The 17,160-nt window shown below is 42.5% G+C and overlaps 1 protein-coding gene across 1 annotated transcript in view; it reads right to left on the reverse strand.

Moving 5' to 3' along the window:
* The window catches only part of PLA2G4A (phospholipase A2 group IVA), a 105,758-nt gene that overhangs the window by 27,657 nt on the left and 60,941 nt on the right, over window positions 1-17,160 (reverse strand). The window contains exons 8-10 of the mRNA XM_048482461.1: window positions 10,331-10,467; window positions 6,673-6,895; window positions 4,898-5,012 (exon numbers count right to left, since the gene is read on the reverse strand). Coding sequence (XP_048338418.1) covers window positions 4,898-5,012; window positions 6,673-6,895; window positions 10,331-10,467 — 475 coding nt within the window. The remainder of the gene's footprint in view (window positions 1-4,897; window positions 5,013-6,672; window positions 6,896-10,330; window positions 10,468-17,160) is intronic.

Raw genomic sequence — 17,160 nt, forward strand, 5'->3', positions numbered from 1 at the left:
GTTTAGGGAGTCCAAAATTATGGACACCCAAATGGAGTGCCCCCATACCTCATTGTTTCCAATGGGAGCTAATAGGAAATGGGGGCTACACCTTTGAGGGTCCATAACTTTGGACCCCCTGAACCAAACTTCACCAAACCTGGGTGGTATCATCAGTAGGGTCTCATGAAGATACTCTGAAATTTTGGTGCTGATATCTTAATCATTTCACCCCTTACAACAGGCACCCCCTAAATTTCCCCAGATTCTCCTTTTAAATCCACCCCTTCCCAAGCAATGCTTTGTTTTCTTTCTCTTTCTTTTATTCTCCTCAATGCCTAATAAAGGTTATTATTATTAGTAGTAAATCCACCCCCTTTGGCATGGATTTAAAGGGAGAATCTGAGGTCCCCAGTTTAAACATTGAAAGTGATGCTGTTTCAGGGGAGGACTCCACCCCAAAACAAAGAGTCATTCTGTCAATAATGTTGTTTAAACTGGGGACCCCAGATTCTCCCTTTAAAGTGGATTTAAAAGGAGAAACTGGGCTCCCTCGTTTAAACACCATTGAAAATAATGCTGTTTGGGGGTGGATTCCAGCATCACTTGTTTAAACTAGGGAGCCCAGAATCTCCTTTTAAATCCACCTTAAAGGGAGAATCTGGGATCCCCAATTTAAATAACATTGAAAGTGATGCTGTTTCCCCCAATTGGGGGGACTAGATACAACACCATAAAATGTTTTCATAGCAGTAATAAAACATTTTGAAAGCATTTTAAAAATATTTTCAAAAATTTTTCTGCTGTGTGTCATGGCCCATTGCTGTGTTCAGATTTGTGAGTTGGGGTATGTTCTATAATGTGATGGTGACTTTGAAACGACCTGGTGGAAAAAATCATTGTTTGGTCATGGTGGGGGAGGGTGGCTGCCCATGGGGGGGGCATCAAACTCAGGTTTTGCCCAGGGCTCCAGTTTGCCTAGGTACGCCACTGAAAATATATGACTATTTCAGTTAAACAACATCACATTTTGTCCAAAAAAAGAAGAAACTGGAAAAAATGGCATGTGGGAATTTCCCATTCTAATATGAATATCTTTTCAATTAGTGAAAATATGTCACATTACCATGCAAAGTATTAGCCTTGGTTTATTGCCTTGACCCTGGTTTTGATCCCAAACGTATAGTGACATCATAGTGTAACTTGTTGAGGCCTGCCTCTAGAGGTTACTTCTAAAAGAAAACAGCAGTGAGTCTCTTCAACAGAAAAGAAATGTGAGCACACTGCCTTAGTTATTTTCTCAGTGTATACAAGGACGTAGGTAAGGGAGGTTTCTCGGGTTCAACCCCCCCCATTGCATGTCCGAAGCTCCGCCCCATTTGTGTTTTTTTTATTTTAAGTGTTTTTTCGGTTTTTGGCCTGCAGGGGGTGCATTTTTTTGATAGCTACACCAAACTTTCAGGATATCATCAAGTAACACTCCTGATGATACCAGCCAAGTTTAGTGAAGTTTGGTTCAGGGGGTCCAAAGTTGTGGACCTCCAAAGGGGGTGCCCCATCCCCCATTGTTTCCAATGGGAGACAATAGTAGATGGGGCCACCCATTTGAGGGTCCATATTTTTGGATCTCCTGAACCAACTTTGCTAAACCTAGGTGGTATCATCAGAAAAGTCTCCTACTGACACCCCCCAGGTTTGGTGAAGGTTGGCTCAGGAGGTCCAAAGATATGGACTCCCAAAAGTGGTGCCCCATCCCCCACTGATTCCAATAGGATTTAAAGGGAGAATCTGAGATTAAACCTTGAAAGTGATGCTGTTTCAGGGTGGGGGATAATCCACCCCAAAACAGCATCACTTTCAATGTTGTTTTAACTGGGGACCCCAGATTCTCCCTTTAAGATGGTTTTAAAAGGATAATCTGGGATCCCTAACTTAAACATAATTGAAAGTGATGCTGTTTGGGGGTGGATTTCAGCATCACAGCAGCCACCCATGGGGGGGCCCCACAAACCTCAGGTTTTGCACCAGGCTCCATTTTCCCTAGCTACCCCTCTGCTTGCAAGGGAGGGAGAAGGGACTGCCAGCTACCAGCTGGGAGCCCAGCCGGTGGGGGAGCGGGGCGGGGCAGGCAGAGCAGGGGAATCTGCCATCTCTGGCCTTGGAGAGCTGCTTTTATAAGCACTGAGGCCAGGGGTGGGTCTTGGGGAGGTGTGGCCATGCCCCCAGGGGCGGGTGGGGGCGTGGCCTTTCCCCCGAACCCCCCATAAAAGATCTATACCTATGTCACTGAGTGTATATATAATGCTTACTTATGGTTAAAATAAACCATGATTTGCAAATGCAGTTTGAACCACTATTTCATTCTTGTTTGGCCTTGCATCCTTTACATGGCTTAGGTCAAAAGTAGCAACTCCCAACATTTTTGCTGAAAAGTGGCATATCAGACCATTTTGTCTGGTTTGCTGGGCTGTTTCTCCACTCAAATAACTGAGGTAGGACCTCAGATCTTAGAAGTGCCACTGGGCAGGGAACGAAGCTCCCAAGTGTGCCAGCCAAGTACAATCACTTCTTTTCTGTTCCCGTTTGCTTGATGAAATGCCATTATCTTCACAGATTATACATTCTTTTCTCTGCCACCTGGACCAAAAAGGTTGCCTACCTCCCCCCACTATTTAGGTATTTAGACCAAGCTTAAGAAAGACAAACCATGCTTAGGTAATTTCATAGGACTAGTACTACAGCTGTTCTCCTCTCCTTCACACGTTCTTGCTTGAAGGTTCTTGCTTGAAAAAGTCAGCTGTTTCTGCTATTTTCTGAACCTAACCCCAACTTCTTGTATTTCCCTTTTAACACCGTTCAAAGGTTTTGCAGTTTTATGAGAAACCTTCCAGTAAAATGGACTGGCCTGAACAAGCCACCCACACTGAGTGATTTTTTAAAAGTAATCTACAGGTAAGAAAAGGCTGCATCAACTCTAGCTCAACCATCTGTGAACAAGTCTTAACAAAGAGCTCAATTTTACACAGGTACCATTGGAGAGTTTGTTCTAGTCAACAATTCCTGTGTTTTATTTGATACACTGTGACTCAGTGCGTGCTTTCCAGAAATCAATCATCTTAATTATGTTTGGTTCATAATAATTACTTACAGTTCTGGGCATGATCAACACCCATTTGAATAATAAATACTACAGATCATGTGAACTGTGAAAATGGTTTGTGGCTGGGCTGAAATACCGCATCCTAACTTTTCAAAGAAAAGTCACTGCCAAATCCAACAAGAAGGAACATAACTAGATTTATTTTTAAAATTTTCAAAATATTCTATGACCCTGTTTCTTTTCAAGGAAAGATGTTTAATCTAATAAGGAGGGAAAGAAACATGGGCATTGAATATGCCAGATAGGAAATGCAGGAAAAAGACTGATAGAAGGAGGTCAGAGTGAAAATTTCAAAATGTCCTATATGAAGTGGTGGGATTCAAATAATTTAACAACCGGTTCTGGTGGTGGGATTCAAATAATTTAACAACTGGTTGTTTACAAGCACCATTTTAAGAACTACTTCTGCCAATGGTGCAAACCTGCTGAATCCCACCACTGCCTATATCAGTGATGGCGAACCTATGGCACGGGTGCCAGAGGTGGCACTCAGAGCCCTCTCTGTGGGCACGCACAAACAGAGTTCATCATGTGGGAATTCGCCCCCCATCACACACTACACATCTTAGGCTGGCCTCCGGGGTCAGCTGGGCTCTTGATTATTATTACCATTAAACCTAAGACCTAGTTTTGGGGAAGCAGTATGGGTAACCCTGTTAAGCGCTGTTAAACCCCACTGATTTTCATGCAAAGAACTAAAGTGCAATCCGTTACCTGGGAGTAAGCTTGGTTGCTGGCAATGTGGCTTGCTTCTGAGTAAACCCTCCTAGGGTCGTGATTCACCCATTGAAAGAGTTGCACGGTTGCTTCAAAGCAAAGCCACCGACTACCACCAAGCTTACTCCTGAGTAATGCACGCCTCAGACCCAACCATTTTTTCTAAACTAAAACCTCAGAATTCAGGTTGAATTGCCGTGTTGGCACTTGGCGATAAATAAGTGGGTTTTGGGTTGCAATTTGGGCACTCGGTCTCAAAAAGGTTTGCCATCACTGGCCTATATCTATATACAAACGTATATCTGTTATAATTTGTGGAAAACAAACACACAAAAAGACAGAATGGTGATATATACAATGAATAGAGAAGGATTCATTTCCTAGGATCCCGTCAGAATCCAAAGTTTTAGTTTTAGTTTTGCTATCTGCAGGTCAGGCTTTTGTAAATATGTGCACACCACAAAAATGTGAGAAAAAAATAGATGAGGAACAATCCTTATCCATTCCTAGTAATTTCATATTGTGACAACTCTTACAATTCAGTGCTAGCCAACATTATCAGTGTGTTGGTGCTAGATTACACAGTGATACATGAACATCATTCTGATCCATCCATAGGGCCTTTGCTAGAAGTTGAAAGGATTTGCAACACAGCTAGGGCCAAACTAGATGTGACAGCATCCACAGGTCTGCCACATGGACTCTGATGCCATTTTAAACCAATTTAGAAATGTGGCAAGAGACCAATCAAGTGCCAACGCAGCCATTGGGGGGTGGGGAGGAGGAGGTATTTTGGCACTTGAAAAGGAACAGTGGGACATGACTACCTCAGCCCTCCACATGTGGCATTTCCTATCACTTTAAAATGGCACCTGCATCCATCGATAAGACCTATGGAAGCTGTCATACTTCGTTGGCGCTGAGATGCTTCCATGCAGGTATGGATACTGACACTGACAGGTATGGATACTGACAGGAATAGATACACACTGTTTCAACGTAATACAGATTAACATAGATTAGATAAAACAGAACACCTACCAGCAAACATCAGTTCTGATACATCAGGTTTAACATGGAGGCATGTAAAGAGGGGCAGAGCAGACTGTGCCTTATTGACCTTTTCTTTCATAGAACTCAGAGTAGTGTCCATCCTCTATAAGAAAGAATGAACAGAAGGAGCATTAAAAACTGGAGCTGAAGATCCAGCTGGTATTCTGAAGGTTTTGTGAAATCATTCAGCATGACAAAAGACAACAGAATTACATACTGAACATTATTGAATGATCATCCTTAAGCATGGCTAAATTAAGATGTGTTAGTTAGATGTGTGTGATGGAGCAGCAGTGGCAAAGTGGTTAAGAGCAGGTGGACTCTAATCTGGAGGAATCGGGTTTGATTCCCCACTCTGCTGCTTGAGCTGTGGAGGCTTATCTGGGGGATTTAGATTAGCCTGTACACTCCAACACATGCCAGCTGGGTGACTTTGGGTTAGTCACAGCTCTTCGGAGCTCTCTCAGCCCCACCTACCTCACAGGGTGTTTGTTGTGAGAGGGGAAGGGAAAGGAGTTTGTAAGCCCCTTTGAGTGTCCTACAGGAGAGAAAGGGGGGATATAAATCCAACTCTTTTTCTTCTTCTTTCTAACTCTCTCTAAGCCTGACCAAGAATCTGGGACACACACAGACTCTGACATGGACCTGAAACCAAGATCTATCTGTGTGGTCTAGTGTGCTGACAATACTAAAGAACTTAAGGGATTGTCCTAGTCAGGTAACTAGCAGGTATCAGGGTAGATTTGAAAAACATTCTGTAATGCCAAACAAATTATTGGGCAATGAGAAAAGGAAGGAACCTAGGACAGCACATCCAGCCAGAGATGGGGCAATTAGATCTGGATCAAAAAATAACCTGACAACTAAGTTACAGGAACAACATCCAAAAGCAGGGTGCAATCTGAACCTAAATATTTCCATAGACCATGGAAAAAGCCAAGGAGAAGGATTTTTAATAGCCCGAAGTACACTGGTCTAGATGTATGCATTCCCTTCTACTAGACTTTAATCAAAGCAGTGAATTATAATGATGTGTGTTTTAGGATACATGTAAGTAAAGCATATTTTGCGGAGCAAGAATTTCCCACTTCCCCTTCTAGGGCTGCTCACTTAAACCTTCCACTCACACATCTTATTCCTCTAGGCCACTGAATAACATACTGGGCAACATGAAGGAGAAATCAGCAAAAACTATCATCCCTTTCCTCTGATGATAGAACTGCCTTCCATCAATGGGAAACAGAAAGTTGGGGATAAGCAAGCACATACATGTATGGATGTCTATCACAGTTGCAGATGCTGTAATATACAAACCAGATAAGCTTGCATCTTGGATTTCAGCAGATATGAAGTTATGTAAACTGGCCTTGAATAATATTAAATTCTGTAAATTACGTTGATTTAAAGTTATGTAAATTAAGTGCATACTGTTATGTAAGTTAAGTAGACATTAAGTTATGTAGATATTATTTAAATTGGCCCTGATGTAAATTGGCCTCACCTAGAATATGCCTGATTAAATCTGGCCTAACTAGTTTGTGGGCAACTGTGATCAAGATTTAACCGATGTGTGCAGCGTTGTGGTTGACCCATTCGTACCACTCTATATCACTTTAAGAGAAACAAGGAAACAGAATGACAAGACAAGACCAGAAATGACAAATTCATAACCTTGAATTCATGGATGTAAAACAAAAACCGAGGGCTTTTGTCCCCATCACCAGAACTGACATTGTTTTGATAGGTAGTCAAAGAAAAATTACATTGTGGATTAGCGTTTCTCCTATCAACATTCCAAAGATATCTGTAATTGTAACAGGCTGGCCAGAACTCTTCTTTTTCCATAAGGCTTCAATGTATCGCTTGACTTTCTGAGGTGTAAGCAGCTTTAACGGGTTGTGACTGACATTGCTCATCAATTCCTCATTTATCTCCTTTGGTCCTTTCACTGGGAAATCCGGGTGAGAGTATAATGTTGACAAGTACCTATTAAAATAACAACACAGCAATAAAAGTCTCTCATGATTCCCAAAATGACAACAGAAAAGTCCATGTTGAGCTCTATTTAGCCTTTCAAAAAGGCAAGGGTAGACTGACTATTAAAACCACTGGAAAAATTCCTGGTTGTATAATAGCTTAGGAGGCACTACCCAAGCCCAAGAAAGGGGGCAGCTCTGGCCCTCAGAAGGACAGACATGATCTGCCACTGTGAGCCCAAAGCCCAGCCCCCAGAAAGATACCAACCCCCGCCATCCCCCAATGTAGTTGGAGGATCACTGGGCAGGCTCTTTCCTCCTCTCTTCCTTCTTCTGGGGAACAGAGCCCTTTTCCAAGACTGTTTTTCCCTCCCATTCTATCCATGCCAACAGCAAACAGAAATAACTGTAGACAAATGAAGGAGTCCTTATACAGCAAAAGTCCCCGGGAATCAAGGAAGCGAAGAAAAGATCGAATCAGACAATGTGTTTTTTGCTGTGTTTTCAATTTTTATTGACCAGGGCCCTTTTCCCATTGCTGGTTTAAAACCAGTTGTAATCTCTTGCTGGCCCAATTCCTTGTAAAGTGACATGGGGACAGAGGTTCCAGACAGAATAATTTATTCCATTTATCAGCCATGTCTGAAAAACTCTGCTCCCCCCCCCCACATTCTTTTCACAGTGCATTCTATTGCCCCCCACATCCTTTTCACAGTGCAATATTGTGGCTTTTTAAAAAATGTTCAAATCTTTGCACTATAGCCCTAGACTAATACAGCAATTCAATGACAGCTGCAAGCATTTAAATGCTATCAATATAGCACTGAAATGCTATATTAGTCTAGTGATATAGCAGAATGAATAAAAGAAGTCAAAATAGAAAGCACTACATAAAAGATTGGGGGGAAAGCTGCATTTCTAATTGCCACAGTCATTTCAAACACCACCCTGCAAAATTCAAAAGCACGAAGACACCTGAAAATGGAAGAAAGGAGTTCACAGAATAAAAACAATTCAGCCCCACTTTGCAAGAAGTAGCTTTGTTTGAAAAAACAAACAAAATTTGTTCACAGCCAGCAGCTAAAATGGATAACAAAGGCTGTTTGAACTTACACTGATACAATTATATCCCTACCAATTATATCCCTACAATTATATCCCTACCAAAGGTAGAGTTATATACATTTATTTGCTGTAATAATAGATTTATTTTTTGGGGGGGGGGGGGAACTTTCACCACTCTATATTCCTTTGTATGTATTTGTATTGATTGTCCTCCAGTGGACTAAGAATCTATAAAGCGTGCAAGACGCTTTTCTTAGCATATTGCCCCTTTCTAAATGAAGGAGATTCCTTCTTTGCTGCATTCCTCTGAAGATAGTTTGCTGTACTACTTCATTTATTATTTTTATCTGTACTTTTTCAATAGAACTAAAGTTTTTAAAAGACATTACTGAATACATGTAATGATGTGAAGTAAAATCCTAGCCCTACACTGCACTACGGTAGCCCACACACTACATATATTTTATTTTATTAACTTTTGCCCCACCGCCACCCCAATGGGGACCCAAAGCAGCTCACATCCTTCTCCTCATCTCCACTTTATCTTCACAACAACCCTGTGAGGCAGGTGAGGCTTAGAGACTGACTGGTCCAAGCTCACCCAGTGAGCTTCCATGGTACAAGGGGAGATTTGAACCTGAATCTTCCAGTTCCTAGTTCGATGCTCTTAACCACTGCACCACACTGGCTCATACATGGAATATATTTCTATACCATTCTCTCCAACAGAGGTGCTCTTGAAGTGGCTTACATAAAGATATCTGGCTGGCCTCAAATTTTTCAGTATTGGTTTGACTGTATATATTTGCTGATCTGTTTAATATGGCCTCAATTAGGGCCAGAATATTTTTTGCCTGGCCCCAACCTGGTGGAATGCTCTAGTGCAAGGGTCTGCAACCTGCAGCTCTCCAGATGCTCATGGACTACATATCCCATCAGCCCCTGCCAGTATAGCTATGAGGCATAGCTATGAAAATTGCAATATTGAGGGCAATATTGAGAGCAATATTGCAAGTTAGAGCTCTTAGATCATACTAATACACACAAAATTCCTGTCTATTATAATGCCTGTCTATTATGAACAATGTTTTGTGGCAAGAAGCACAACACTGTGACATCATCATCATCATCATAAATTTTAACCTTGCAATATCATGAATATGCCATACCTTATGTGCCATACTTCTAATTTGTATTCCTTTAAGCATCACTGCTTCCCAAACCACAACACCTACTTATACATACTACTGTTCTGGCTTACATAGATAGAGAAATTATGCAGAGAAGATGCTATGACAACATCCTATCCCCAGTCCCTCACCAGTGCTACACTGAACAGTAGGAGCACAAATGGGGTGGGGGGGAGGAGAGAATCAGCCATCATATGAACTGGATTTCTGCAGGCCTCGCCCCCAGTTCTCCAAATTATACATGGAGGAGAAATTTGTAAAAATTAGATGAATTATTTGTATTAATTAATTAATTTTGTGACAGGGGTGCTGTGTGGTTTCCGGGCTCTATCAGATCCTCTGAAGATGCCAGCCACAGATGCAGGCGAAATGTCAGGAGAGAATGCTGCTAGAACACGGCCATACAGCCCGGAAACCACACAGCACCCCAGTGATTCCGGCCGTGAAAGCCTTCGACAATACAAGTTTATGACATTTGTCCTATGTGAAGGTGATTAATTTTATGTATTTTAATCAGCCAAAAATTGATTCTCAAAGCAACCTGTTAGAATCAAGACACAGCTTAAAAGACAAATGTCATTCAGTTAAAATGATCCTTGGGGAGAGGGTTCTCAGCTAGTTTTTCTCTCTTTTTTGTCAACAGAGTCAGCAATGTTAGTGAGAAGGGAGAAGGAAGGGGCCCTTGGCAAAAGCCCTGAGGCAGACACAATGAAGAGGTGTCTGGCCACTTCCTGCTCTCTTAATGTCAGGCTCAACATTGGTAGTTTTACATTGTAAATTACAATTCTGACATTTACGGCTCCAGTTCTAAACTGAAAGCTGATTTGCTTCCTTTAGAGCAGAGGTGCTTCCTTTAGAGCAGAGGTGCTTCCTTTATGCCCCCCCCATATGTTCATGAACTACAATTCCCATCAGCCCTGCCACTTGGCCATGCTGGCAGGTTCTGATGGGAATTGTAGTCCATGAACATCTAGAGAGCCATAGTTTCAAGACACCTGCCTTAGAGATTACAGTTGGCCATAGTGCTGCAGCAGATAACAAAATAGAAAGAAAAGGAAGTTAAGTGTTCAAAACAAAACAAATTGATTTTGCTGTGCCACATATATCCACACTTGTGAAACAAGTGAGGTATTGTTTGAATGTTATTTCCTAGTCTCCCAAGAAGATAAAATTTCAAAACAGAGACCTACCATGTAGATCCAGACAAGCCAGCAATATACGTTGCACAGTCTAAAATTCCAGATTCATACAGTGCTTTCATCACACCAGCGAACCCCACCATGGCACGGAATCCACCACCAGACCCCAATATAGCAATCACCGGGACCTGGATAAAGTATACAGTAAGGTTACATTTTAAATTGTATAATCCTGTTTAGCAGGGAGTTGGACTTGATGTCTCTCCCAACTCTATGATTCTATGATTAAAGAGCACACTGAAGGATAAACTACATGTCACTGTGCCCCCCCCCGCCCCCGCAAAAGACATGCTAGGTGGGAGAGGGGGTTTAAAATGGAAAAGTGGCAGTGGAGGAGTGCTTAACTTTTCTCATGCCTGTAATTTCCCACTCCAGTTCAAACACTCGCAAGACTGACCTGCTCCCCTCAATAATAAAAAAACTGAACCCTGAGGAGAGAGATGGAGCTGGGAGTGAGATTTCTACTAAGGAATCAACAAATGGTTGAATGCCTCTTCTCTTTGCCCCAATTTATTATTCCATTTTTCCTCCTCCTGAAGAAGCTTTTCCTTATTTTTTATGGGAATCAAGCAACAAAAACAGTTATTTACACACTTATGCCCCAATCCAGATGCAGTGGGGGGGGGGGGCTGAAACATTGTCTGAGAGCACCATAGAGCCATGCCAATGCATTTCTCCCACTGAGCTATGCTGGCGTCTAAGGAGATGCCAGCACAGGTGGAAGGCAGGTTGGGGCATTCCTGGGGTGGAGGCAACTTTAGTCAGCTTCCACCCGCATTCCAGCTCAGGAACTCTACCCTGCAAGCTCACAGACTTATGCAGCCCTTTCTTGTGGCATAAGCCTGTTTCAGCTATGGGGCTGCTTGGACAGCAGGAGAATTTCCAAATTTGCCTTCTTTCCATGATGCCCAAGGCAGCAGGGTACCACCTTCACCTCACTGTCTCTCCAGCACCACAACGCTCCCTCCCCCATCTGGATTGCGTTGCCCATGTATTTAGTTCCTTCCTCTACATTTACCTACCAATTTTCAGAGATGCCAGTCTTTTCTAATAATGCTAGCAGCGGTACACCCTTCCAAATCCATTGAAATCAATGGGCATGGAAACACACTATTTCACAATGGGCTTAGAATTATACTATTTGACATTTGCTGAAGGCGCTAGCGTGGGCTAGGTTGCCATTCAACATAGAATGCATGACTGGTGTTCTTGTCAATTTCTGAAGTCCTACTGACATAAATTGTTTCTTGCTGACCCAGAAACAAATGCAATCCCTTACAAACAACCTGAAAACAATGTAGGTTATTGGAAAATGACACATGTCAGAAAAATGACGACACCTTGAGAACATTTTGTGTATATTTTTCATCTTTTTCCTCTCCACCCACCATTCTTCTCCAATACTAGCTGGTTTGAATCATTCAACAGTTGGATCCAGGAATGTTTTCAGTGAATATTCTTTGGTTAGGAAAGGAAAGGAACTTGAAATTGCGACCAACTATTAAGTCCCAGCAAACCAGGAAAACAGATAAAGGCAATTTCAAAAGCTTCAGAATTTTAAAAAATCTGGTGAACAGTGGAATAGCTATCCAGTGAGATATTCTAAAAGTCTTATGTTTGCCATCTGTGAATATAAACACTCCCAGTGTGCATACTCAAAAGAACAGGTCCATTTTATTTGTTTGTTTATATTATTTGTAGTTATCCTTTCCTACCAGAACGCAGGGCAGATTACATAGAGTGAGTCAATATCATCAACAAGATAGGACATTCAATAAACAATGCAGTAGGATTAGGGTTGTAGAACCAACCAGAAGTTTAAAAACCAGAAGTGAAGCAATGCATAAAAAACATGACACACTAAATGATGCACAATTACACAGTGGGAGTCAACCCACAGCAAAATATTCACAGTAGTACAGACCACAGACCTTAATAATTTATCCAAATAATTTTGTGCATCGTTGTGTACAGTGTTACCCTGTTTCCTATACAGAAAATCCCTCTTGCATAATTCAGCTTTGCAGTTTGCAAAAAGAGAAGAAGAGTTGGATTCACATCCTGCTTTTCTCAACCATAAGGAGTCTCAAAGCAGCTTACCTTCCCTTTCTCTCCACAAAACAAACAACTTGTGAGGTAACCTAAGGTTATTTAGCAGACATCATGTGGAGGAGTGGGGAATCAAACCCAGTTCTCCAGATTAGAGTCCCCCGCTCTTAACTATACAGCACTGGCTCAGAAAGTCGGGAGAATGGGAGCCCTTCTGACCTCCTCAGGTACTTAATTCCAAAAGATGGAGGCTGCAATAGAGAAGGCACATGTATATTGCAAATGCCTTAGCAGACCAGGTGCTCGGGAGCAGCAGCAGCAGGCCACTGCTTTCACATCCTGCATATGAGCTCCCAAAGGCATCTGGTGGGCCACTGTGATTAGCAGACTGCTGGACTAGATGGACTCTGGTCTGATCCAGCAGGCTCTTTCTTATGTTCTTGTATAGGCAGTTGTTGATTTATTCATTTGCAGGTAGGTATCTGCAGAAAGACTTTAGATAAGTGAAGTTTTCATGGTGGAGCATAGGAGAGAGACAGACTCACAGATATGTGGGTTCAAGGCCAGGAAGGGTGTTGCATGTGATAGCCAATACTTTAAATTGAGCCTGTTAACTGATGGGAAGCCAGCAGAGGCATAGCTGGGCCAAACTGCACCCGGTGCACAGCCTATATTTTCCACGCCTCGCATTCCCCCCCGTGGCGCCCCCTGCAGCTTCCCCCCTTCCCACACTTACCTTAGTTCCTTTCCTTTTCCTAGAACTTTTTCAGGCTGAAAAAAAGGCCTATTCACAGTTCAGGCTTAAAAACGGCCTGATGGGAACTATACTTGTGAGCTTCAAGGTCTCCTGGGAACTGTAGTTCCTCAGGCCGTTTTTAGCCTGTACTATGAACAGGTCTATTTTTTAGCCTGAAAAAGTTCTAGGAAAAAGAAAGGAACTAAGGTAAGTGTGGGAAGGGGTGTGTGGTGGCACCGCAGGGGGGGATCTGGGGGGGGAGGGGGGAAGGGGAGGGATCTGGGGGTGATTTTCCACCCCCCAGGCATGCGCCTGATGCACGGCGCACCCCCTTCCCCTTGTAGCTCCGCCACTGGCAGCCAGTGGAGTGACTGTACAATGGGGAACGTATGCAAGCTCCATCTAGCTCCTGATAATAGCTGAGTTACAGCATTCTGTACTAATTGGGAGTTTTTAAACTGATTTTGAGAGTACCCCGATATACACTACATTACAGTAGTCTAGTCTCGGTATCACCATGACATGGATCCAGGTGACCAGATCAGTTGTATCAAAGCAAGGGGCCATTTTCCAAGCTAGGCTGAGTTGGAAGAAAGCTGCTGCTTCTTTTGCAACTGCATCAACTTGCTTCTCCAGCAATAACGTATGATCCACTATCACCCTGAAGCTCTTGTCTCAGTTGGCAAGGTTCAGCTGAACCCCACCGAAAGTGGGAAGCATAATGTCCTTCAAGACCTCCACTTTCCAAACCAGGTTTATTATTGTCTTTTCGGGGTCAAGTTTCAATTTTCACAGCGCTGATTTTACTAGTGTCCTCTAGCTCTCTTCATAGCATACCTAACAATCTGACCCCTCCATGCATTTACTGATGGGTTTTAACTTCACCCTTTATGGTGACACTGAAAGTATATTCTATTTCAAATCTCACCTGTGTCATGATCCTGATGGTTAAAATTAAGGCCAGCTGCTTATCTTTTAACCCCCATCCCATCTTCATTTTTATCACAAGAATAAAAATGTTGACATATCTTAAAAGGTGGCTGTAAAGGATTGTGAAAGTAATGCAGGTGAATGCTGAAATGCTGTATAAATGCTGTATAAATGCTGTATAAATGCTGTATAAATGCTAAGAATTAGAGCTCTCAATTGACTGAACTATATATGCTGACATGCTAAAACCAGCCATGATAGAAGCAGGCAGAGTGCTTCGTTTTAAAATAAGAGATGTCAAGATTCACACCAGCAGCCCAGAAGCCACCTCTCATGGTCATTCAGCAGAAGTTCAGAGGTACATGATTTTAATGTTATCATCAGTACTCCTGATCCGGAGAAGAAACCATGCTCAAATTAAGCCCTAATTAAGAAGTTTAAAAAAAAAACAGTCAGCAAGTTGAAAGGTATCAGGATGCGGTGCTTTGTTCTGTGTGCCCTATTTTAGGGGGTGGGGGAGGATTGTACATGAAAGATCGAGCAAGCTGGATACAAACACTTATAATTTTTTGTTAGAAATTTAATGAGGATAAAAGGGCACAACGTTCTTCCAGATATCCATCTGAAAACACATCAGCCAGCAAGAAGCAATGAATCACTTCCATAAGATCCCAGCCTGCCTTACTTATTTTGCTAATGTATGGGAACAGCAGGTAACTAAACTATTAAATTCAGTTGTGTGTCCTGAAGATTAAACTTCTCAAAATGATCATGAATGTGTTGCACATCAATTCTGTTAAGTTTCCTTTTGCACATTTTCATCATAGTCAGAAAGACACCAGCAAGACACAGATGGGAGTGTGATCAGAAGGGCAGACCGCAGATAAAATGCTGGCCAATTTAAGGCCAAGTTTATCCTCCCTGCAAGCACTGCCTTTCTTCTATTTGGCTGAGGTTTCCTTCTTCTCTTGGGATAAATGACTCTCCTCCAGCTCCTAATTAAAACATCCTTTAGAAGACAGGTATTCTATGGGCAGGCACCCAAATGCTAACCAAAAAGCTAACTGCGAAGATGGAGGTTATGTACATGGGTGTGACTGCTTGGGAAGGGTTATTGTGGGGACTGGGTTGTGATGAAGTTGATAGCATGACCCTGTAAACACACTTCATCATAATAATGCTTAGCATTTATGCACATCTATAGTGTCCAAAGAGTTTTGCATTATCACGTGCAATCTTTAAAAAGCACTCTTAAAGGTGAACCTGAGTGACTCTCCCCAACTTTCAAATGTTGGGTTAAGACTGGAAGTTTGAGCCTTATCAAACACCATTGGGAAGATAAAGGCAAAAGAGAGATTTGAAGCAGAGAGACTCTGATGCAGAGTCTCTCTGCAGCATTTTATCTGCCCAAATTAGACATCTTGCCCACAAAACATCTAGTTTCGCTCAGAGCTCAAAGGGCTCAGACAGATGAGACAAGATCTCATCCTGAACACAAAATGCAAATAGGCTGCCTCAACCTGACTTGGGTCAGGCAAGGAAGGGAGAGAGGGGTGGAACCACCATTCAGTTTCATTATTCTAAAGCCAGCTTTGTTCAAGGAGAATAGTTTTTTTAAAGAAAACACATATTTTGACTACTGTGGGTTTTCTGGGCTGTGTGGCCATGTTCTGGGAATTTTTGCTCCTAACGTTTTGCCCACATCTACTGTTAGCATCTTCAGAAACATGTCACAGTGAGATGTGTTCCTCTCACCAGGACGTTCCTCTATCAGCCAAAGATGCAGGCAAAATGTTAGGAGCAAAATCTACCAGACCAAAGCCACACAGCCCAGAAAACCCACAAAAGCCGGTTGAATCCTGCCATGAAAGTATTTGACAATACAACACATATTTTCTCATTTAACATGACAACAACAAAGCTCAGAACTCAATTCTGAGTAGTGAAATCAGATGGAGGAGACTGCATTGAACTCCTTCTTTCCTCCCTAAGTAGCCCTGAGCAAAGGTGAAGCTGCACAAGCTTGTTACTTGCATTTTATGAACAAGAATGAAATGGGCAATCTTTTACTTCTCTGCTTAAGCCCTCAGCCACTACACTACAACAAGCTTAGCAGCCTCAATAGACCACAAACTTAACATGAGTCAGCAGTATGATGTGGCAGCCAAGAAAGCCAATGCAATTCTGGGCTTCATCAATAGGAGTATAGTGTATATATCAAGGGACTTAGCGGAACCACTCTATTCTGCACTGGTCAGATCTCACCTGGAACACTGTGCCCAGATCTGGGCAACACAATTCAGAAAAGATATTGGCAAGCTGGAAGGGGGTAACCAAAAGGAGGATGCATGCCCTATGAGGAGAGGCTTAGGGAACTGGGTATGTTTAGTCTGAAGAAGAGAAGGTTAAGGGATAAAATGACAGCCATGTTCAAATATTTGAAGGGATGTCATGTTGAAGATGGAGCAAGCTTGTTTTCTGCTGCTCCAGAGACTAGGACAGTGGTGGCGAACCTTTGGCACTCCAGATGTTATGGACTACAATTCCCATCAGCCCCTGCCAGCACGGCCAATTGGCCATGCTGGCAGGGGCTGATGGAAATTGTAGTCCTTAACATCTGGAGTCCCAAAGGTTCGCCACCACGGGACTAGGACGAGGATTCAAAGTGCAGGAAAAGAGATTTCACTGAAACATCAGGAAGAACTTCCTGACAGTAAATGCTGCCTCAAAGTGTGGTGGAATCTCCTTCTTTGGAGGTTTTTAAATAGAGGCTGAATGGCCATCTGTCGCGAGTGCTTTGGTTGTGTGTTCCTGCATGGGGGTTGGACTTGCTGGTCCTTGTGGTCTCTTCTAACTCTATGATTTTATAAAGCTCCCATTAGGGAAATATTTTTTTCTTTTTTTATTGCCTCTGCTATACTCAACTGACTGCTGGTCATCTGTATAGAGTAGAGTTCCCAACAAAAGTTGGTCCAGACATTCTGAGATGACCTGTCCATGACAGTACTAGCTGTAGAATCTACAGAACAGAAATGGTCACCTGCCTATTGATTGAGCAACCTGAAAAGAGATAAAGAAACAGGAAATTCTAGACATCACCACAAAT

Source organism: Sphaerodactylus townsendi, unplaced genomic scaffold (genome assembly GCF_021028975.2).
Source record: "Sphaerodactylus townsendi isolate TG3544 unplaced genomic scaffold, MPM_Stown_v2.3 scaffold_18, whole genome shotgun sequence".
NCBI classification, from domain to species: Eukaryota; Metazoa; Chordata; class Lepidosauria; order Squamata; family Sphaerodactylidae; genus Sphaerodactylus; species Sphaerodactylus townsendi.